This window comes from Trachemys scripta, chromosome 6 (genome assembly GCF_013100865.1).
Source record: "Trachemys scripta elegans isolate TJP31775 chromosome 6, CAS_Tse_1.0, whole genome shotgun sequence".
Classification (NCBI taxonomy): Eukaryota; Metazoa; Chordata; order Testudines; family Emydidae; genus Trachemys; species Trachemys scripta.
The window spans coordinates 2,586,216-2,609,382 of record NC_048303.1 but is presented as its reverse complement, the minus strand read 5'-3'; the positions used below and the strand labels follow the sequence as shown (position 1 = coordinate 2,609,382).

The 23,167-nt window shown below is 58.3% G+C and overlaps 1 protein-coding gene across 8 annotated transcripts in view; it reads right to left on the bottom strand.

Annotated features, from left to right (window-relative positions):
* The window catches only part of CNTFR (ciliary neurotrophic factor receptor), a 438,526-nt gene that overhangs the window by 9,070 nt on the left and 406,289 nt on the right, over window positions 1-23,167 (bottom strand). For 6 of the 8 annotated variants that reach the window (XM_034774357.1, XM_034774359.1, XM_034774358.1 and 3 more), the window contains 2 exons: window positions 5,349-5,529; window positions 618-762 (listed from right to left, as the gene is read on the bottom strand). In XM_034774357.1, the coding sequence (XP_034630248.1) occupies window positions 618-762; window positions 5,349-5,529 (326 nt within the window). Of the gene's footprint in view, window positions 1-617; window positions 786-5,348; window positions 5,530-23,167 lie in introns of all 8 variants that reach the window. The other 2 variants (XR_004646219.1, XR_004646220.1) reach the window with 1 other exon arrangement.

The following is a 23,167-nucleotide window of genomic DNA, read 5'->3' as shown; positions in this document are numbered from 1 at the left end:
GATAGATAGATAGATAGATAGATAGATAGATAGGGTGTATGGAGGATAGATAGATAGATAGATAGATAGATAGATAGATAGATAGATAGATAGATAGAGGTGCTGTATGGGGATAGATAGATAGATAGATAGATAGATAGATAGATAGATAGATAGAGGTGGTGTATGTGGATAGATAGAGGGGGTGTATGGGGACAGATAGATAGATAGATAGATAGATAGATAGATAGATCTAACAGGCATCTTGTGTCTCCAGTGTCCTGGGCTACATCTGCACTGGCAAGGTATGTTTTTCTCCCAGGATACCTAACGCCCGTTATCTCTGCCACTGTGCAGTCCTGGTGGAGACAAGGCTCCGTAGTGTCACTGGGAGATGAACTAGGTGAGGCCGACCCAGCACAGGGGTCTAGTGCTGGCCTAGCCTAGCCCGGTGCCTTTTGCGGGGTAGTTACCTCACAGAGAACACACACTTCGGTGGCAGTGAAGAGCACGCCAAGGACTCTACGTACTGCCCGGCGAGGGTGACTGTCCCATGCCGGCGGCCCGCGGGTGGCTAGTTTGGTTCCAGCCCAGTGAGGACGGGGAGGAGGGAAACGCCGGAGCTGGAGAATACTTACTAAATAAACAGAACGCCAACTGCTGCCAGTACCAATCCCTCTGCCCAGGACACAGTCACGGCCCCGCTGCCAACGACGGCCTCCAGGTCGCAGATCTTGGTGGTGGGGGGTGGCACGAAGGAGGAGGTGCCGGTGGTCGTCGTCTCTGGAGCGAGGGAAAGGAACAGCCTACAGATGGGCCAAGAGGCAGCGACAGTCCAATCGCCTAGTGCACGCTTCACCTTCCCTCCAAGCATCAGGCCCGCCCTGGGATGGCACAGACGGCAGCTCCTCTCCCAGGCGAGGGCTCGCCGTGCCAGCCTGTCTGCCCCCTGCCTTTTAAAAGCCCTTTGCCTATTCGGCAGCCTCCTGCGTTGCACTGACAATACTTCCCTGGATGGAGAGAATCTGTCTGTCCCCCAGTCAACTCACCAGCTAACCTCTTGCTTTGTTAGTCTCTCTGTGCACTTGTGTATCCAGCCCTCCCTCACTGCACGAGCCCTGATTCACTTCCTCTTCACCTCCTCCCTGGCTGAAGGGGGCTGGGCATGGCTCCCGTTGCTCTGGGCATGGCCCTGGGAACTGGGCACTGGCATGAACTGTCTTCCCTCAGCCCTCCTCCTGCCCAATCCGAGGGGCCTGGCGTTCAGCCTCAGCAAGACCTCTGCACCCCCACTGGGCTGGTCTATGAGCATTGCAGCCTTCTGGGTGGGCCTCAGCTCTGCACAACTCCTTGGGGTGCCCGGTCTTTGGTGCCCGCATCTGCCGAGGGACCAGCACGGCGCTTTCTGCAAGCCCAGCTCTGTTTGGGCCCCGTGTTACATGGAATGGCCAGCAGAGGGCACCATCCCCCCACAGAAATGTCCCCGAGGTGGCCAGGGCGAATTTGGCAGAGTGGCCGAAGCCTGCGACGGGAACCAGCTGGTGTTCTGGGGAGCTGGGAGACGCAGCTCGGGCCGTCGGCCTGCCCACGTGAACGGAGAGCCACGGCTGGGCTGTGCCTCGGGTCCCCCTGCCACACAGACCTGGGCAGGAGTGTCCGCCCCAGGTTGGAACGCGGAGATCTCCGCTCCGGGGGGACCGGCTGGTGACAGCGGCTCTAGGGGGGTGGCTCGACTTGACTGCTACATGTGGCTGGCGTCCTCAGTGAGGGGGGTTAGAGAGAGAGAGAGAAAGCTCCTGGTGGGAGTGCCAGTCGCGTGGATGGTGATTTGGGCTCACCCCTGGGGAAATCTGGCCAGACCCATTTCCCTTTGGGGTCCTCCCCCATCCTACGATGCTCCAGATTCCCACGGGTGTGTGCTGTCTCCTGCAAGGCGGCACCAGCAGGGGGTGAACAGGGCCGTGAATCCACACAGGGGCCCAGGCCCTTGGCTGGGTCTGGGCAGAGGAATGGTGTCGCTTGGCTGGATTGTGATGAACAAGGCACGAGCAGGTGTTGCCTCCCAGCCTGGCCTCCGGAGGCCTCGTCGCACCAGATGCACAGAGCCCCCTGACATCACAGGCCTCTGACATCACCATCAGGGTGGGAACAAGTTTCATGACATCATCAGACATGTCAGACTTCATGGTGTCATCAGGGCTGTGACTCAAGGCCTCTGACATCACCCTCACAGCATGTCATGTGCCCTGAGTCGCCCTTAGCCTCAGCGAGGCCTGTCAGGAGCCTTATGACATCGTGAGCACTGCAACTCACAAGTTTCACGACCTCATCAGCCTGCGCCCCCGGAGCAGTTAGCGCCCCCTAGCCACAGCCTTTTCTCCTGGTCCCTTGCACTGGGCTGTATTCCTGGCATACACCCCCTCCCCCCCCAGCCATTCCCCTATTCCCCCCGAGAGCAGGCCCTGGGGGGCCCTAACCCAGAATTCCCTCCAGCCCATCTGGGGCCCCCACCTCCATAGCGCTGCCAGAGCAGAATCACCGCCAGCTCTTTCCTAATTGGTGCCCTGGGCAGGAGCCAAGGGGCAGCAGTGTCAGTCCAACAGCTGGAGAGCAGGCGGGGGGAACCGGCCACTAGTCACATGCTGACTGGAACGGCCACCAGGGGCCACGGGCCAATCCTGGGCGGGGAGGGGGAGGCTTTCAGCAGGTGCTTAGCCAAACCTCTCCAAGGAGTCCGGGAGACAGAGAAAGGGAGGAGCAGAGGCTAATTCAGAGGGGTCCGGTGCAGGTCAGCTATTTCAGAGCAATTGTCATTGTGTGTGCAACAAGAGGTGTGCAAAGGGGGGTGCGTGCGAGAAGTGTGCATTCAAGGTGGTGTGTGCATGCATATGAAGAGATGTGTGTGTGAGTCAACCTGCAGCGACACTTGTATAGTGTGTCACGCTCACAAAGGATTAGTGAACTGCACTGGAGAAAGCCGGGCGTGTGTGCGTATTCATGTGAGCGTTCACAGGCCTCAGAGAGTGTCTGTGAGCGAGTCTAGCTGTATGTGTAAACGGGTGAATGCGTGTTTGTAAGCACTCGGCTGTATGTTTGGGTGATGTTCGTGTGTGTGTGACTGTAGGTGTGTCACTCTGCAGGGGTTTGTGTATGCGTCTGAGGCGGCATGTGTCTGAATGGCTGCAAATTACTGGCTCTGTCTGATACGCTTCATGCACCAGAGTCCTGGCAGGTGCCGCAGCCTCCAGAGGGCACATCTCCGTGTATCTTCCTTCAGCTTGAGAGCAAGCAGCCCGGGGTTCTTCCTCAGTGAGGGTCTCCCCGCTCGCCTGCATGCCCCATGCGGGCGAGGCTCCGTCGACTCACACAGCTAGCAGCCCAGGGCTTTGTGCACACACACACACACACACACACACACACACATACACACACACACACACACACAGAGTGTCAGCAGTGCCAAGGCCTCGCACACCCACGGCCGGTAGTGCCGAGGATTTGCGCAGTGCTGAGAAGTTGGACGCTCGCCCAGTTCGCTGCGAGAAGCAGTGATTTGTTTGCTCTGGGGATGTGGATTGCCCAACCTCCTGGCAGTCAGTGCCAGTTGGGGGAACCGAGCCGGCGGCCGCTCCAGTCCTTCTGGGAAACCGAAGGCCGACGTGAATTTGGCCGCGGTCCCAGCTCTTTCCTAGAAACAGGGGCTCGTTAACTTGGTACCTTTTCTTTCTAATTGGCGTGGCTCCGAGCCATTGTGCGGGGTCGGGGGGCTGGTCAGCACTCCACTGAATTAACCTTCCGACGAATCCTTAGCGCTTCTTCACGAGCCGGAGGCCAGCGCTGGGAGGAGTTGAGTCAGCACCAGGGGCGGCTCTATGTACTTTGCTGCCCCAAGCACAGCAGTCAGACGGCTTTCGGCGGCGCGCCTGCAGGAGTTTCCATCAGTCCTGCGCCTTTGGCGTACCCGCCGCCAAATTGCTGCCGAAACCGCAGGACCAGCGGACCTCCCACAGGCATGCCGCCAAAGGCAGCCTGACTGCAACCCTCAGGGCGACCAGCACATCGCCCCCCACGGCTTGCCATCCCAGGCACACGCTTGGAGCGCTGGTGCCTGGAGCCGCCCCTGGTCAGCACAGGCCGGGACACCATCTGACATGCCGGCTGAAATGCTGTACGCAGCTGGGGGGGGAGTGTGCCCGCCGGGGGGCTGGTACACAGCCGGGTCCTGGTGGAGGCCAAACCTCGCTGGCTCTTAGCCAAACCTCTCAAAGGTGTCAGGGCAAGAGACAGAAGCAGAGGCTAATTCTGAGGGCACCTGCAGGGCTCTGTCGTTTCTGAGCAGCATGTGTGTGGACAGGTGTTTTGTGTGTGGGTGAGCGTCCAGGACATTTGCATGTGTGTGTTGTGTGTCGAGGAGAGAGAAGCCCCTGTTTGTAGGTGTGTCTGACCGGAGATGGACAGAATGCAACAGCTCGAGATGGAGGGAGGAGGCGTCTGGCCCGAGTCACGGCCCAGGACAGGCTGGAGGGAGCCCCATCAGATGCACTGACAACACCAAGGGGCTTGGGCCTTGTCTCTCGTTTCGTTTCTCCCCACTCTCCAGCAGGAGCTCCAGTGTCACAGCTGGGCAGATCTAGTGTGGACAGCATAGGCATTATGGGCCCATACCTAAGGCCCCAGCCCCTGGAGTCACGTGATGAATCCGAATCTCATCTGCCATTTAAAAGTAATGTGTTTCTGTCCTTCATGGATGCACAGAAAAGCTTGAAAATGTGCCCTAAGTTAACTGATGCCTACCTGAGTATGCAGAGAGCCTGAATCAATAGCTCCAAGAGCTGGGGGACTGCCCCCTGCATCTGGATCCTGAAACCTGCTGCCACCTGGAGGAAGGGCAGGGCCTCTGGGTCCCCGGGTTGCTTTCTGGCGAGTGCCAGTGCTCCTGACCTCCAGCTGCCCCATGATGCAGTGCACCAGCTTGACAGGGTGAGGTCTAGTGGATTAGAGACTGGAAGGCAGGACTCCTGGTTCTGTCCCTGGCACTGGGAGGACAGTGGGGTCTAGTGGTCAAAGCAGGGGGGCTGGGAGTTAGGACTCCTGGGTTCTGTGAGCAGCTCTGGGAGGGGAGAGGTGTCTTGTGAGTCAGAACAGGAGGCTGGGAGCCAGGACTCCTGGGTTCTCGTCCTGATTCTGCTACTTGCTGTGTGAACTTGGGCAAACAGCCCCCCGCCCGCCACCCCTTCGTGGGGCCTGACTCCCCGCCTCCCACCAGCTGTGCAGCAGCAGTGATGCCAAGCCCTTGGCAGGAGAGGGGTCAACCCCCCGGGCCCCGCTGCACCGTCCCTGCTGGGCCCCCTGCTGCCTGGCACCCTCACCTGCCACCTGGGCTTCTGTGGTGAGGTGCTTGGGCTCCTCCGTCCAGGGCGTGGCGTGCACAGCGACGCTCCAGTCACTCCACGTGCCGATGTCGTTGTCCTTGGCGGCCACCTGGATGATGTACTCCTTGCCGGCGTAGGCGTCGGTGATGGTGTGGGACGTCCCATCTGACAGCTCCACCTGCATGGGGAGAGGGGAGGGGGCTGTCACTGGGGCGTGGGCACGTCCCTAGGGGAAGGTCTGTGGAGAGAGGCTAGAGGGGACCCCGGGGCTTGGGCAGGGCCTCTCCTTGGGTGTGGACGGGGAGCTAGGCCCACGGAGCATATGGGGCATAGGGATGGGGGAATGGAGGGGGAGGGGATGGGGCACAGGAATGGAGGGGGAGGCTTAGTCCCTGCCTCCAGGCCTCCCCCCACCAGAGCTCGGCCTGACAGACCAGCCTAAGCAGCAGGCCAGCCAGTGTGCCCTGGTGGGAGCCCGTGAGCGTCAGAGTCACCGAATGTGGGCTGGTGGCGGGGAGACATGGGTAGAGACCAAGGAGCGTGAGATGGAGGGGAGGGACAGAGACAGATCGCAGAGCGGGGCCAGGGCTCTATTGGCCACCTCTCCGCCCGCCTGGCAGTGCTCCGGGCACCGCCAGCCCTGCCTGCAGGGGACGCTGTGCAGGGGGAGCTGGCTGCAGAAGGGCGGGAGGCCAGGCCCAGCGTCTCCACCCACGACAGGCCGAGCCTGAGTGCATCCTCCCAGCCGAGCTCTCCCTGAGACCCAGAGCCACAGCCCCCACTGCACTCCGGTGCCCCACTCAGCAGCCATGATGCCCAGGACACCGGGCAGCAGCCCGGAGGGGCACAGGTAAGTCCTAGGGTGGTCCTTTCTTTCTGAGGGAGGAGGGGTCTTTTCACACAAGATGCCCTCTGTGGATTCTGGGCTGATGCAGGGAATGACCCCTCCCCACACCCCTGCCACTGTCAGGCAGAGCTTTGGGCAGGGTGGTGGTGGTGGGGGGGAACAACATTTCATGTTAGTGAGGTTTCCTCCTCGCCACAAAACCTGGACACTCCATTGTTGTCAAACGAAAGCTGGGATTTTAGAGCACAGCTCTGGGGCGAGAGGGTGAAATCCGCAGCGGCAGATTGACCAAATCCACGGGGCTCTGCTCCATCCGTCATAAGCAACCCTACCATAACAAACCTCATGCACAAGCGCTCCTCCGGTAACAAACCCACCACCTAGCAGTCATGAGCAATCCTGCAGTAACAAACGGGGACTGGCACGCCTAAGCCAACGAGAACAACATACCTGCCCAGCATCCAGGAGTACCCTACGATAAGAAATCAGCGCGTGGAGCCCAGCGCGCAGGGACAGCCCGCCACCAACAAACCAGCCGGCCCATGTGAGGGAAGGAAAAGCAGTACAGGGACTAGGGAGCTCTCAGGTTTAGGCTTTCAGGGGCTCAGCATAAAATGGAAAGGACACTGCTTTGTGAAGTGCTGGGCAGTTGTTGCCATGTTGGTGCCAGGATATTGGACAGACGGGGTGGGGAAGGCAAAGCCTTCTCTTGGCCCCACTTCTGTGGGAGAGCTCCCAAATGCACGGCTTTCCTGCTCGAGCGAAGGCCAGACAGACTGTGGAAAGGACCCCCCGGCGGATTTCCGCTGCGAGCCCATGTCACCCCACTCTCCAGACCTGGCTCCCTGGGGCTACGGGAGGCACTGAGACCACCTGGCATTGCAGGAGGGTTGCCCAGCCGCCGCACGGCACGCTTGGTGCGATGGGTTAACGTCGAGGCATTCGCCTTTGCGACCTCTGGGACTCCGTGCTTGAATTCGACTTTGGCCACGAGTCAAATGAGCCAGTGGGTCTCTCCTCAGTTGCCAGCAGGTGTCTGTCCACACAGGCGCCAACTTTCTTCTTGCCGGGTGGGTGCTCCACCCCGCACTGCCCCCGAGACCACGCCGCCACCCTGCCCCTTCCCCCAAGGCCCCACCCTCGCTCCGCCTCTTCCCATCCCTGCTCTGCCCCCTCCCCTCAGTGCCTCCTGCCCACCATCGGGTGGCTGGTGAGTGCTGAGCACCCACAATTTTTTTTCCATGGGTGCTCCAGCCCCACAGCACCCAAGGATTCGGCATTTATGTCTGTCCACATTTCAGAACCATCACAGAGCTCAGCATTGCTCCGAGCTGAGCGTCAGGGGGAGACCAGCATCGAGGGGATCAGCAGAAGGGGGCGGGGGCAGGTTGGACGATCAGGGGGCTGCAAGTCGCAATGGAGGTGCATCGGCGCAGCTCTGGGCAGGCAGGCTACGACTGGACGAGCAGTGGGACTCCAGGTCAGGGCTGGGGGGCACTCACCAGAGGTGTGGAGGGGAAGCCAGAAGACAGAACTGAGGCATGCTGGGAGCGCTGCACAGGGACGTACCTGCGCTGGGCCTTACTTACACTGGAGTGTTGTGCCTGCTACACGTACACCGTGTGTAACACCCAGCCCTCGCGCTGCGAAACCAAAGGGGCGAGGCTCATTATTCTGCACGGCCAATGGCAAAGAGGGAACCCAGGGGAAATCGCTGGCTTGAAGGCCCATCTCCGGAGCACATTCTAGTGTACACACAGCTCAGTAACTTGTAGCCGTGTTGGTGCCAGGATATCGGACAGACGGGGTGGGGAAGGCAAAGCCTTCTCTTGGCCCCACTTCTGTGGGAGAGCTCCCAAATGCACGGCTTTCCTGCTCGAGCGAAGGCCAGACAGACTGTGGAAAGGACCCCCGGCGGATTTCCACAGGATCTCTTGGCTTTTGCCTTTGGGCACATGACCTAGGGCATGTCATAGAATCATAGAATATCAGGGTTGGAAGGGACCTCAGGAGGTATCTAGTCCAACCCCCTGCTCAAAGCAGGACCAACCCCCACTAAATTGTGAACACTACAATCTTCAGTCCACCTATGTACGGGGGAGAAGCTGCCCAGGGCTTCTCGCCTCCGGTGGGGAGATCAACGCCTAGAGTCTGGTCAGCTGCCGTGCTCCCAGTGGGGAGCTGGGACCCCAGAGGGCAGCAGCCCACACCAGGAGCCTGGTTGTCAGCCCGGCTGGGGAGCCGGCTTTCTTCTCAATGTCACCGCTCCAGCTATGGATAACCTGCCTTATGTCGACCTAACTGTAGTGTAGACAAAGCCATTGACTGAACGCAGGAACAGAGTCAACTACATTTCCCCGAAGGCTAGCCCAGCACCCTGGATTTCACGGGCTTGTATCTGAGATCTCCTCGGCGGAAGTCTGTGCTGGAGAGCGGGGCTGGTTCTCACTTCATCCAAATCCACTTGCTTGGCCCTACTTGATATGTCTTCAGTGCTGTGCATCCCAGATCCTCCCCAGGCGTGAACCGGCACCACGGCACAGACTTCAGCAGCGCGGTGTCAGTTTTCACCAGCTGAGGATCTGTCCCGTTCCATTTAACATAACACAGGGACATTACGACTTGCCATACAGGAACAGACCAATGGTCCATCCAGCCTGGTGCCCTGGCTCCCTGCTACGTTGGGTCAGACCACTGGCCCATGAAGTCAGACGTCCCGTCTCCCTGGCACACCAGACCAAACGCACCCTCCACTCCTCTCACTGGCAGGTCCAGTGCCAGGAGTGTAGGAATTAAATCCCCTGCATTTGCCCACTCAACTCCCCGCATGGCTCTCCTGGTCTTGGATACAGCTCTGTGTTACATGACGCATGCAGAGAGTTTGATCAAACCCAGGGGCAATGCGCTGATTCGCCTGATGCGCACGTCTGCATGTGTGGACACCATGTGACTTCCACGCGGGCAGAAGGAGCTGCACTGTCCTCCCTCCTTCTCCAGCACCAGCTCACACCTCCTCTGCGCTCTACCCCTGGTTATCTCAACCCTGAGCCTGTTGGATTCTCAGACCTCCTGAACCAAGCCCGGGCCTTCCTAGCTCCTGATGTCACGGGCCAGAGTCACTCCCCAGCCTGGTGCGAGGACGTGCACGGTGCCATTATCTTCTCACCTGCCTTCCAGTCACACCACATCATCTGTTGTCTGTTCCACCGGCACCGCCGCTGGAAACCTGCAGGCCATGGACCCTCTGGATGGGTGCTGTCAGACAGGCGGGAGGGGGCCGTCATGTTTGCCATAAGAAACCTCAGTATCAACAGGACAATGGTACCCTCCTGCGAGCCCTGCGTTTAACCCACGCACTGCTGCCGCCTACTTCCCATCCACGGCGCGGGAGTCCTTATAAACAGCCCCGTGTGCAATCGGCAAGACTTGCTCACGCCCGCTCCCTTCCTTCACGGCCTGCGCTGACACAAGCCATCTTCTCTCCAGACACATGTGGCTAATAAACATGTCTGAGTGCATGAAGGATTGCGAGGGGTCTGACATGACCCATCTGCTCGGCTCAGGGGCGGGGAAGTTGGCCTCTGCTCTTAATTCTGGAGCTCAGGAGGCCAACGGAGAACAGAGGCAGGAGGGATAGAACCGGAGCTGAGACACTGACCATGAAGCTCCCGCGTCCTTCCCCCCTCTCCCTGGCCGAGAGCACGGGCCAGATCTCAGCTCAGCAGTCAGAGGGGGGAGAGGAAGCCACTCCCTTTGTGGCCCGGGGTGTTCAGCGTGAGCCCAAATCTATGCAAGAGCAGAGGGAAAATTCAAGGGACATTATGTGCTGGCGTCCCGGGGGGGCAACTTGGATAGTGGGTGTGTGAGGTGGGAAGCCGCCGGGAATCTGGAAACCACCTGTCAGTCCGAGGCTGCCGATGAACTGATGGGACAGTCTGAAACTTCCGCTGTTGTCTGTAGAGTAACAGTGAGTAATATGAATGCCCCAAACTAGGGCAGAGTAACTCCATCAATCTCCTTGGGGCCCCAGCTGAACAAACAGCCGAGTTTTTAAAGAGTGAAATTCAGCTACGGGAGCAAGGTGGAGATCCCCACCCTCCCAGGACACTGCGCAGCCGCGCATTCCACCAGTGAAAAATGAGACAGACACGTTACGCCATTGCAACCACTTCCCACTGGCCTGACACCTCCCCAGGGCAAGGAAACCGTTATCCAGCATGTGCTGAGAGCTGGACTCTTTCTGGGGCTGCCCCCGGGAGGACGACCGACAGACCAAGGAGATGTGCCCGCTGAGACAGCCGGCCCAGGAATAGTGCACTGCAAGTCTAGCGGTGTGCAAAGGGAGTAGGGTGACCAGATGACCCCATTTTGTAGGGACAGTCCTGATTGTTGGGTCTTTTTCTTATATAGGCACCTATTACCCCCCACCCCCTGTCCTGATTGTTCACATTTGCTATCTGTGTGCATGGGTGTGAGTGCAGGGTGTGTGTGTGTGAAAGAGTGTCAGTGTGCACATAGGTGTGAGTGCAGGGTGTGTGCGCGGAATTGTGTCAGTGTGTGTACATGGTTGTGAGTGCAGGGCATGTGTGTATGGAATTGTGTCAGTGTGTGTGCATGGGTGTGAGTGCAAGGTGTGTGTGTATGGAATTGTGTCAGTGTGTGCGCATGGGTGTGAGTGTGTGTGTGTATGGAAGCGTATCAGTGTGTGCGCATGTGTGTGAGTGCTGGGCATGTGTGTATGGAAGCGTGTCAGTGTGTGTGCATGTGTGTGAGTGCTGGGCATGTGTGTATGGAAGTGTGTCAGTGTGTGCGCATGTGTGTGAGTGCAGGGCATGTGTGTATGAACGCGTGTCAGTGTGTGTGCTTGGGTGTGCGTGCTGGGCGTGTGTGTGTAAGAGTGTCAGTGCGTGTGCATGGGTGTGTGTGCTGGGCGTGTGTGTGTGGAACTGTGTCAGTGTGTGTGCTGGGCGTGTGTGTGGAAGAGTGTTAGTGCACGTGTGATGCAGAGAGAGCGACGGGTCTCCCTAGGGAGTTAATAGGAATTATTGATGGCATCTGATTTCCTCTGGAAAGCTGGAGTGTCCCCCCTCCTCTCTGGAAATAACAAAATCTGCCTCCCCCCTCCCCACACATCAGCTCCCCCCCCACCCCATGCTTACGTAATCGTTTGGAGCCACTGAGGGAGCCCATGGTTTACAGCTGCGGCGCATTCCTGGGCCTCTCGCTCTGGGCCGCACATCCAGGGCTAATTCAACACCGACTTCAAAGCCACGCACATGAGGATATTCCCTCCCCACCCCGCCCCATGGAGGGGGAGCCCCACACGAGCTGCGGGGAGCTCACAGGCTCACAGCCCCACTGTAAAGGCCCTGCTAACGCCCCCGTGTCGGCCTGGGGCCGTGGCTATTATATGCTTGATCCGCCCCAGTGTGGTCCCCGCTGCTGCGGATGGGGCCTGTGGCCTGGGAATGCGGCTAGGTCCGGGCTACACGGCAAAATGCAACAGCACAGGCCGACTGTCTGCCGATCTCTAGACACACAACCAAAGCCCGTCCCCGGGGTACGATCCCCCTGGCATAGGGGCACATGCTGCATTTGGGGCTGGAGCCTCCGTTCCCATCTGTTTGTGGGGCCCATTCCGGATCCAGTGGCAGGTTGCTGCCATCTCTCCACTAGCTCGAGAACCCCCACATCAAACGCCTGCCAATATTATCTGACACTATAATCTCTCCCCCTCCCCACCGCCAGACAGGAGGGAAGTCTGGGGCCCAGCTTTAACAGCTGACAAAGCTGATTGGGACCAAACCCCAATGCAATCCGCACAGCTGCCGCTCCGCCAGCAACGCCCCCCACACCCACAGGACTCCACAATCACAGCTGCAGAGCAGAACTGGGCCCGTTCCCCCTGCTAATCAACATGCAGACAGGAATATTCCACTTCTGGGGCCACCTCCGCCAAAGCAGCAAAGCAGCCCTCTGCCACAAAGCGCCGGAGCAGCAAAAATTCAGTCGGTCGCTCTCGAAGGTACCTAGATTCAGAGATTCCAAGGCCAGAAGGGAGCACTGTGATCATCTCCTCTGCCCTCCCGTAGCGCGCAGGCCAGACACCTGCCCTACACTAATCCCTAGAGCAGAGCTGTTAGCAAACCAGCCCATCTTGAACTGAAAACGATTGGTGATGGAGACTCTACCACGACCCTGGGGAACGTCTTCCACAGTTAATTGCTGTCACTGGTAAAAATTTAGGCCTTATTTCCAGTCGGAATGTATCTAGCTTCAATTTCCAGCCGTTGGATCTTTCTCTGCTACACTGAAGGGCCCATGATTAAATAGTTGTGCTCCATGTGGGTACGTATAGTTTGCAATCAAGTCACCCCGCACCCTTCCCTCGGTTAAGAAGGGATAGCCTCGGCCGTGAGGCTATCCCGGTAACACCTGTTTTCTAACCCTTTGCTGATTCTCGTGGCTCTTCTCTGAACCTTCTGCAATTTATCAACATCCTTCTTGAACTGTGGGCACCAGACCTGGATCCCAGCAGCGGTCGCACCAGTGCCCAACACAGAGATAAAATAACCGCTCTGCTCTCACTGGAGACTCCCCTCGTGATGCATCACGGACTCACATTGGCCCTTTCAGCCACAGCGTCGCACTGGGAGCTCAGGTTCATAGAATCAAAGACTATCAGGGTTGGAAGGGACCTCAGGAGGTCATCTAGTCCAACCCCCTGCTCAAAGCAGGACCTAATCCCAACTAAATCAGCTTATTACCCATCGTGATCCCCAGGTTTATCAGAGTCACTGCTTCCCAGGGCAGAGTCCCCCACCGTGGAAGTGTGGTCTGCGTTCTTTGCTCCTAGACGGTTCCCAGTACCCAACAAAACCACACACCCCTTTTACTGTCGGCTCTTTGGGAAAGGGACCACGTCTTTGCTCTGTGGCTGTACAGCAACAACAGACTGCCGGGCCAGCTCCGGGGCTCCTCCTGCGACAGAAATACGACGTGAACGTCCCGGCGAATGGGCTGACCAAGCCTGTCCCAGACTGAAAGATGCTGAAGGTGCTAGTGATGCAAGTCACAGGGAAGCACAAATCAAAAGCAGCACCACGCTAGCCTGCTGTGCAACCCTGCTCGGAAAAATCGCGCCAGCAGCTGAGCGGCAGAGCCAGAGCAGACCGTCCCCAAGTTCGGTCAAGGACCCTAAACCGGAGGTGGAAATCGGAGTCACCAAGCAGTGCTGACGCAGAGAAAAGACGCTGTCTGGCCAGTGTGACAGAGGCAGGCGTCCTCAGCCGGTGTGAACCGGCCCAGCCCTGCTGAGGAGCCGACCTGTGGTTTTCGTGGTGCAGGGGCTGGGATCTGACACTTCTACCCAGTCCCGTTACTCGGTCTTCTGCTCTGAGTCTGGGACAGTCCTGGAGTGTGTGCGTGTGAGGGTCTGGGGGATGGCTAGGCTGGAGCTGGGAGCTGTGATTCCCAGCCCACGCGGGTGTGCCTACACCAGCTCTGCTAGTGCCCAGAAACGGCGCTGTGTCTGCCGTGGCATGGATGGTGGCGCAGGCCCAGTGGGGTGAGGTGGGATTGTACCCACGTCAGTTAGCCCAAGAGGCTGCCCGTACGGTACTAGCGCAGATACATGTACAGGAGCTGGGAATTGCCCCCCCTGCCCAAATGTAGCCCTACCCTGCGTGAGACTGTCTGTGAGCAACTGTACCTGCGTCTCCTTCCAGGGATGTGTGAGACTCAACTGTGCCTACTTTGGGGAGCACTCGTGTGAGGTGTGTGTAGCTGTGGCACATGTGTGTTGGAGATCGTTGGTGTGACATGGGTGTGATTATGTGCATTTGTGGTGCTGTGCTGGTGTGTATTTGTGGTGCCGTGTATTGGTGTGTATTTGTGGTGATGCATGCTGGTGTGTATTTGTGGTACTGTGTATTGGTGTGTATTTGTGGTGCCGTGTATTGGTGTGTATTTGTGGTGATGCATGCTGGTGTGTATTTGTGGTACTGTGTATTGGTGTGTATTTGTGATGGTGTATATGTGTGGTACTGCACGCTGGTGTGCATCTAAGGTGCTGTGTATTGGTGTATATTTGTGGTGCTGCGCACTGGTGTGTATTTGTGGTGCTGGTATTCATTTGTGGTGCTGCACGCTGGTATGTATTTGTGGTGCTGGTATGTATTTGTGGTATGTGTGCTGGCGTGTATTTGTGGTGCTGTGTGTCTCTGTGGTGCTGGTGTGTATTTGTAGTGCTGTGCGTTGTTTCATGTCACCCATGCTGCCCCACGCAGCATCCCCCTGCCACCACCAAGCTGATCCTGGAGAGGTCGGGTTTGCCCTGGGACCCACAGGGCATCGGCCCCTTGGTTCGCCTTGAGCTGGGGAGCCGTGGAGGCAGGTCCCGGTCCCTGGCTCTGCTGCAGTGGAGGCGGAGGAGGGGGACCAGGGGGAAGCTGAGATTTGTTTCACAAAAGCTCCGATTCCCTTTGTGCCCTGCACTGCATCAGGGCCCTGCTGCCTCGTGCCAGGCGGCTGGGCCCATCCCTCGCTGTGCTGCCAGCCGGACCCCCAGCCAAGCTCCATGCTGGGGGGGCGGCGCACGGAAAGCCCCCCAGCTCGGCCGCTCAGGGTTTGCACTCCCCACCCTGCTCTGGGCTCTCCCCTCGGCGTGGCTGCTGGACGAAGCTGAGGCTTGGGACACGATGGGGGAACCGGCGCCAACGGCAACACATAGAAAGTTACGGCCCAGCCCCAGAATGTCTCGGGCTCCAGCTCGAGGGCCGGCACTCGCCCTAGAGGCTCCGTGGAAGACCCAGGGGACTTTACTCAACTGCCCCCAAGCATGGCAAGATTTCCGATAGAAACGCAGCCACACCCCCCCTTTCCCTGCAAAGCTTCCCCCCCTCCCGGCCCAATTATACTGCAGCCTCAGCTGTGCATCACCCGCTCGGGGGTCAAACTGGCTCTCAGATCTGAGTCCGGCTCCGCCCGCCCTTCCCTGTGTGATGCTGGGAAGATGCTGGGACAGTGCCAGGGGAGCGCCGCCGGGTGTCACTAGTCATTTGGAAACGAGCGCGAGATGAAAGGGACCGTGGCTGCAGGCAGCTTAGACAGCAACAGCCGATCACTGTTCCTGGCCTGGGAAAGGCCGGCGCTGGGGCGGAGGAGCCGGGGGGGGGAGGCTTTGCAGATTCAAGGACCAAGGCTAGAGGCCAACTGCCTGCGTCACAGAGGAGGCGAATGAGCGGGCCCGGCGAGGTGATCTCATGGGGCTGTCGAGGGGGCCGTCAGGCTGACCCAAGGTGGGTCACTTGGAGGTGGGACCCATAGAATCATAAAACAGAACTGGAAGGGACCCCGAGAAGTCTCTAGTCCAGTCCCTTGCACTCAAGGCAGGACTAAGTGTTACACCTCTACCCCGATACAACGCTGTCCTCGGGAGCCAAAAAATCTTACCGTGTTATCGGTGAAACCGTGTTATATCGAACTGGCTTTGATCTGCTGGAGTGCGCAGCCCTGCCCCCCCCGGAGCGCTGTTTTACCGCATTATATCCAAATTCATGTTATATTGGGTTGCGTTATATCGGGGTAGAGGTGTAGCTAGACCAGTGGTCTCCACAGTGGAGTGTGCGAGAGGATCCTTCGGGGTGCGCGGCAGGAGGAGTGCCGCCGGAGCAGTGCTGCTTTTTTTTTTTTGTTGCTTCGACAGTTCGGCTGGGAGCAGGGGCTGCGTGCTCAAAATTTTTTTACTGATAGGGGTGCGCGATCAAAAAAGTTTGTAGACCACTGATCTAGACCATCCCTGACAGGTGTTTGTCCAACCTGCTCTTAAACATCCCCAATGATGGAGATTCCACAACCTCCCGAGGCAATTGATTCCAGTGCTTAACCACCCTGACAGCTAGGAAGTTTTTCCTAATGTCCAACCTAAACCGCCCTTGCTGCAGTCTTCTCTTCTCCAGACTAAACAAACCCAATTTTTTCAATCTTCCCTCACGGGGCATGTTTTCTAGCCCTTTCATCATTTTTGTTGCTCTTCTCTGGACCTTCTCCAATTTGTCCACCTGGGTGCTGCAGATGGAGGTGGGACAGATAGCTGTGGACAAGGCCCCAGAAATCTCACCTCGCTTCTCTCCCCTCTGGAAGCACCTCTGTGCAGACAGCGGACCGCAGGCCCCCAGCAAGTCTCCCATCCACCAATTTGTTTATCTGTCCGCCTTGGCTCCCGATTACTTCTTGGTGGTCAGTGCACTCGGGGGTTATCGGTCACCAGCTGGTCCCTTGCTCTTGGACAATCTTTGCTAGGCAGCCCGTATCCCCCTTGGTTTGAATTCACTCAGCTGCTCCGGGCTGCAGCCCTCTTGGCCAGCCTTCAGCACGCAGACCTGGAATGGGCTGCCCCAGAGAACTCCAAGACCTCTCTCTCCAGGAGCCATCAGCCTGCAGCCACCAAAATCCACATTCAGTTCAGAGCAGACACGAAGTTGAGTGAACACGGTTGATCTGCACCTCCTGCCTGCACAAGCAAGAGGCTCCTGGAGTGGGGGAGAAGGTGGGACCACCAGACAGCTCTCTCTCTAGGTTCTTCTCTAGCTTCTCTCATTGGGGTTGCTAAGCACCACACAACACCTGTAAGGTGGGGGAAATAACATTATTCCCATTGTGCAGCTGGGGAAACTGAGGACCAGACAGAGGAAGTGACTTGTCCCCAAAGTCACATGGTGTCAGCGGCAGTGCTGGGAACTCTCAAGTCCCCAGCCAAATCCCGTAACCACAGGGCCAATGCCCATCCATGTGAGTGATGGTTCCAGCTTCCAAAGGGCTCTTAGCAACAGCCTCAGTGCAAGGGAACACAGGAACGAAAGCCATTTACTGGAGGCAACGGACCGAGTCCTCGCGAGAGATGGGACACAGAGAGGTGACAGCTCCTGGGACAGTCCCTCTGTGCAAATGCCTTTGCAGGGAGAGACGCATAAGAGAGCCCCCCGGGGCACGGAGACAGGGGATGGGAGATGGATGACATGAGCCATCTGCCATCTGACTGAAAAAGACGGATTTCCTCCTCCCCCTGGATTTACTTTGTTGACTGCTCTGCAGTAGGATGAAGACCACCAGGACCAGGCTGCTGGGTCTGCGATGTAGCCGGGGTCGCAGAAGCAGAGGGAAGGGGAGGAGAGCCTGGATGCGGGGAGAGTAAGATATTGCTACCCTCTACGAGGAGACCTCACCTCAGTGGAGCCACGCCAGGTCTCGGCTGAGATCTGTCAGACAGGCCGCGGCTTGGGTTCTAACCAGACATGCAAACCTGCGAAAAAACCGCAGAAATTGGGCTTGTTTTTGGCTTAATTGGCTTGTGAGTTGCTTGTTGGCCTAGTTTTTTGGCTTGTAGCTTGTTGCTTGTTGTAGCTTGTGGCTTCTTTTTCTTGATCGGCTCCCGGCAAGCAGGGGCAAGGGGGGGAGAGAGTCAGGGGTGCACAGCGGGCCCACCCCAGTCCCAGACTGCACGCCGGGGGGATCTAGTCACACAGAGTGTTGGGGTTCTTAGAGATTGGCTTGTTTTGGCCTTGTTTTGAAATGGGATTAGCTTGATTTTGGGATTATTTTGAAAGTCGGGGTGCTTATTTACCACCTGAAAGTTGGCCACTGTGGTTCTAACCCAAAGCAGAATGTAGATCCGTGGAGGCGAGGGATCTCCGCTGGCATCGGCCCATCATGCCGCGCGTGAGATTCCCAGCTGCCTTCGTGAGATGGAGCACCCAAGCATCTGGGGATGTGCTCTCTCCTGATCAAGGAATGCCTTCTGCAGGCCGTGAAGTGACCCTCACTCCTCCTGGAGCCAAAGGGCACCCGAGGGGCGCTCAGCGCCATGCAGGATTCGTCCCCCGGTTGACATGCTGTTAAACACGAGAGGAAGGCTGCGCGGAATATCTCCACCCGGCCCTCCGCCCCCGTTCCGTGCCGCGCCTTTGTCAAAACAGACCCCCGCGCTGCAGCATAATGAGGGTAGATTGTAATTGCAGTCATTATGCTTCCTCTCCCGCACACGCTCCCTCGCTGCTCGGATGGAAAAACACGGGCTTCGGTTTCTCTCCCGGGCCCTTCCCCCACCCCCACGGAGTCTCCCCGGCCTCGGGGAGAAAGGAGATCATGTCCATCTGGCTTTGTGCTCACCTGGTGCAGAGACACCAGCCAGTGCCAGGCCTGCTTCACACCGACTCGGAGTCGGCATGGGGCATTTTCATGGGTCCCCCGCTGCCTCCCGCACGCTCCTCTGGGACTCCGCTGCTCAGCAAGCATCTGCACTTCCTGGGGGTCAGGGTTTCAAGCCCCCTGCCGTGAAGGTGGCACCGGACAGAGCTGCAAGCCGGGGATGGAGCATTTAAAGCCGCACTTCACAGTGTGTCCGCTTGATGGCACCAAAGAATTTTTAAATACATTTGCCATTCACCAGCCACCATAACACAAACTAACTGGGAAAGCCGCCTGGTGCACATCCTGAGGTCTCGGCAAGCACACAGGTTCCCCTCAGCTGCTCCCCGAGGGGCAGCGGGTGTCCTTGGAGGCAGAGAAAACACAGGACTTGGTTGCAACGACTATTTCGGCGATTCCTGATTGTGGCTGCTGGGCACAGACAGACCTTGGGGTTCCCTCGGGCGCCTTAGCTCCCAGCCCGTGCTGCCTAGTGTCACCATGCAGGGGGTCGCGGCTGGCACCGAAAGGACTGCTGAGTGCAGCACAGTAGGGTTTCTACCCCAGCCAGAACTGGGGCACTGTGCTAAGCAAGGCAAGCGTGAGCCACAAGCTCCCGAGTATGGAAAAAGGGCAGGTGAGGCCACCGGGGGCGCCAGCCATGCCTACTCTGCCCCTGCCGCGTCGGTATTCGCACGTTGGACTAGCTCTGCCAATCCCCATCTTCCGTTTCTTTGTCATGGCAACAAGCAAGAAGGCGGAGCAATGGAGAGCCAATCAAAGCGCAGGCTGTGGAAAGCAGCTTGGGATCCCCAGTGAGCCCTTCTGGCTGCTCCCGGAGTCCCCTCTGAAGCCCGTTCCCACTGCGCCTCTCCCTCCATGGGGTGCACGACCCCTAACTGCAAGTTGCTGAGGGGTAGGAAGAGCCCCGCGGAGCCAGCTTGTGCATTCCCCGGGGAACCATGCTGGGCGGCGCCCTCGGACTGGGACATGTTGGGAAGTGAAGAGATTTCCAGACTGACCGTGCACGATTGAGACAGGCAGCCCCGCCTGGGCACCTGGCCAACCTGGGCCCCGCTGACATTCCCCTGATACTAGCTGTGCCCAGCTCTTCTGCAGAGACCCAACAAGGGGTGGGGGGTGTGAGGGGAGAGCGACACTGAAGGCTGCAATCCCTCAGTGCCCCGATCCCCAGTTTGATCCTCTGGCCTGTTACCAGCTAGCTTCCTGCCCTCCGCCTTCCACCGGATCCCACACCGTCACTGGTGACAAGCATCGCCCCCAGCTGCCAGACCCTTCCTTGCCCCTTCAGAGATGATCCTCTCCCTCCCCAAACCCAGACCCTTCCCAGTTGCCAAAGCCCCCCTCACCTCGTGTGTCCCGTCCCCATGGCAGGGGGTCATACAAGTGGTCCTGGTTTCAAACATTGGGCCACCTTAATAAATGTAGGTGTTTTGTACCTCTCGGGTCTTTCCCCAAGCCCTGGTCAGGGCTTTCCAGGGAGTGCCCCAGCCTAAGGCACAGAGCCTGAGGGAAATGGAAGGCGGCACATTTAAAACTGAACAAAGGAACACACGAGACACATTTTGCCTGTGGAACTCATTGCCACAAGATATCAGTGTGGCCAAGAGCTAATCAGGACCTATTCGGGGACAGGATATTTGCATGGATAACAAGAATATCCAGTGTTATAAGAAAAATAACTGAAGAAACCCTCCTTTTTCAAGGTGAACCCCTAAACATTGGCAGGAGCTTCCCCCGGGTTGAGGAGGTTGAGTCCCTACTGCAGGGCCCTCGCACCTTCCTCTGAGGCAGTTGGTACTGGCCATTACGTGAGACAGAATGGCAGGCTAGATGGACCCCTGGGCTGATTCTGTCTGACAGTTCCTCTGTTCCTAGGACTAACGTCTGCTATCTACCAAATAAACAAACCAAGAATTACCAGGTCTTCAGTCACCCCGGACCAGAGCCATCCTGGGAACTTACAAGAGAAAAAGAACGAGCTACAATGAATTGAGCACATGCCTGGCTGGGAGTCACCGAAAGCCATCCCCCCATCTGGCTCAGCAACCCTGGAGAGCGGCAGTCCACTCCCTAGCTGGGCAGTGGCCACTGGAGGTTTGGTGTCCACTGGCCCCATGTTGTTGGCAGTGGCAGAAGAGGGCCAGGGCACCAAGCGGGCCAAAGAGACTGAACCTGCCCTCCCAGTTAAGAGAAGCCACAGGGCAACGCTACCATCGGGGCAGCGCAGATGGAGAGGAGGCAAAGAAAGCAAACCCTCTCCTCTCAAATAACCCATCGTTAGTGAGACCTGCAGGGACGGGGCTCCTTGGCTGGCTTGGACACCCCAAATTCTGCGCTCGATGCACTAATGGTAATCCAGGGAAACGCCAACAGAAAGAGGCTGAATTTACACCAGGGTAACTAGTGGGGCTCACTGGGAGTAGTGGGGTAAAGTAAGACCTGACCTGAACCAAAATTCCAGCCCAACCTGACGTGACAAGGGTCAGCGCTGCCTCTGCGCCCCACAGCGCTGGCTGGGCGTGGAAAGGGACTCACCCAAACGCAGTGACTCAGGCCATCCGGGTGCCGGATGCACCAGATGCACCGGGTCGAGGAACCCAAAGGGCGGCAGACCTGGAACAGTGGCCTGGGCCCGAGTAGCTGGAGAGTGGAGTAGACACTCCATACGAAGTGGCGGAGCGCTCACGACTGCAGTGATTCCAGGGCAGCTTAGCTCAGCTGTTAGTGCGACGGGCGTAGGGCAAAGCTTTGCGGCGTCCAGCCTCTGGCCGGCCAGCCCAAGCGGTTTCCAGCCCCTGGATTAGGGTTTGCACCGATAAGGCAGAGAGCACACGGAGAGCTGGGAAAGGATCCGACCCGACGGACAGCCAGATCGGTGGGGGGCGGAGGGGCAAAGAGGCAGCATCAAAGGGAGAGAAATTCCTTAATCCGCGTCCCTGCCACACAGGGACAAAAGTGGGTGAAAGCTGGGAATGGTAATTTTTTTGGCCGCGTTTCGCAGTCCGCTTTGTGCACCTGCCAAAAGTCACTGGGGCTGGCTGCAAAGCAGGGCGGAGATTAATGAAGGCTCAATAGGCAGTGCAATGCAGGGCGATTAGCATTGCAAAAAAAAAAAAAAATCCTGACTCCTTGAAGCCAGTTATTCAGCTGTCCACGCTGACAGCTTGGGCAGGAAAGCTCAGGCATTCTTCCACTGTCGGTCCTGTCCCACCTCCACCGCCCAGCTCTCCGAGTGACAACGTCCTCCCCTTGGAGTTTCCTCAGCCCCCTTTTCCACCAATGCCTCCACCTGCTAACTGAGTGGGGACAACTGGCTTTAGAACGGGGCCCAAGTCCTCAGCATAGGGATGCCCCCCAACCAGGACCAGGGAGGGAGCTGGGTGGGGCTCAGGGACTCCCATGGTATTATAAAGTGGAGGGTCCCCAGACTCCTATGTCCTGATGTTCGTGCTAGACACCGAGGGAAGTGGCAGACCCGTGCGTGGAAGGGAGGTGACGGTCGGTCTAGGCAGAGCGATGTCCCCTGCTAACGAGGGCTGGCTGAGCACTCTCTTCTGCGGGCTGCCTCCGTTGCTTGCTAATAAGCTCCGGACTCTAGGACACAAGCCAAGCTTGGAGGCCATCTCGTCAGTTCTGAGGCAACGTGGACAGAGGAGAGGTGGGACTCACGCAGGGCCACTGAGCAGCTCTGCCAGGCCGGCGGTCTGCAATGAGGAAGGGGCGCCAGCCGGGGCGCCGTGTGACCCGGGGCACAGCGCACATGAGACAGGGAGGCGATGGTGTGGGATGTAGCGTGCTGGGCAGCGCAAGGCCGCAATGGGGCAGGGGAGGGGTGGGGCAGAACCTGGTCTGCAGCAGAGCCTAACAGAGGGGGGCAGGATCTTGACAACTCCTGCCCCCAGGGTCCCTTCCAGCTGGAACCAGACCCTTCTCCTCCCCCTCGCCCCAGCCCCTGCGCTGCCTCTCCAGGCCTACAACACAGGTCTCCCTGGAGCATGGAGCAGAGCCTAGGGGAGGAGGGGGCTGGGAAGACACGATGACCCATTGGGTGACCCTGGTCAAGTCCCTTCCTCTCTCTGTGTCTCTGTCAATGGGGACAATGGCAGCGATCCCCCCGCCCAGGCTGCGGGGAGGATGGAGGAGTGGACGCAGGCAGGGGGACGTGCCCAAGGATCATTGCTGCTCAGCTCTCACTCCTTGTTGGTGCCGGTGACACGCAGACTGGACGTTGGGGTTTGCCCCCCAGTGCAGATTCCAGCTCTACCTCCCCCCACCCCCTCGCTATATCACCCGCTGGGCCCGAGGGTAACGAGAATCAGGGACACCAGCTTGTATAGGAACGGGAGCGACCCAAACCTTGGCCCGTGACGCCAACTGAGCCCCCAACCCGTGGGGCACTCTCTAGCTGGAGCTCCTGGCTGGGTTCCAGCAGGCACTCAGACACGGGGCTATAGATACATGATTAGCTTTGCCTGAGTCGTTAGGCGCATGCTGGCAGGCTCAGGTCTAACACCAAGGGAAGAGAGCAAAGGGATTGCTGGCAGAGCTCTGTGTGTGGGGAGCCAACGGCTGGGATAGTGGGGGGAGGGTCAGGACTGGGGGGCATTGGCAGAGCTGGGGGGGAAGAGCTCAGGGCTGGGATAGCAGGGGCTGGTGGTCGGGACGGGGGGGCATTGGCAGAGCTGGAGGGGGGGCAGGCTGGGACAACAGAGAGCTGTGAGTCGGAACTGAGGTGCGTAGGAAGTTTGCTACCAACAGC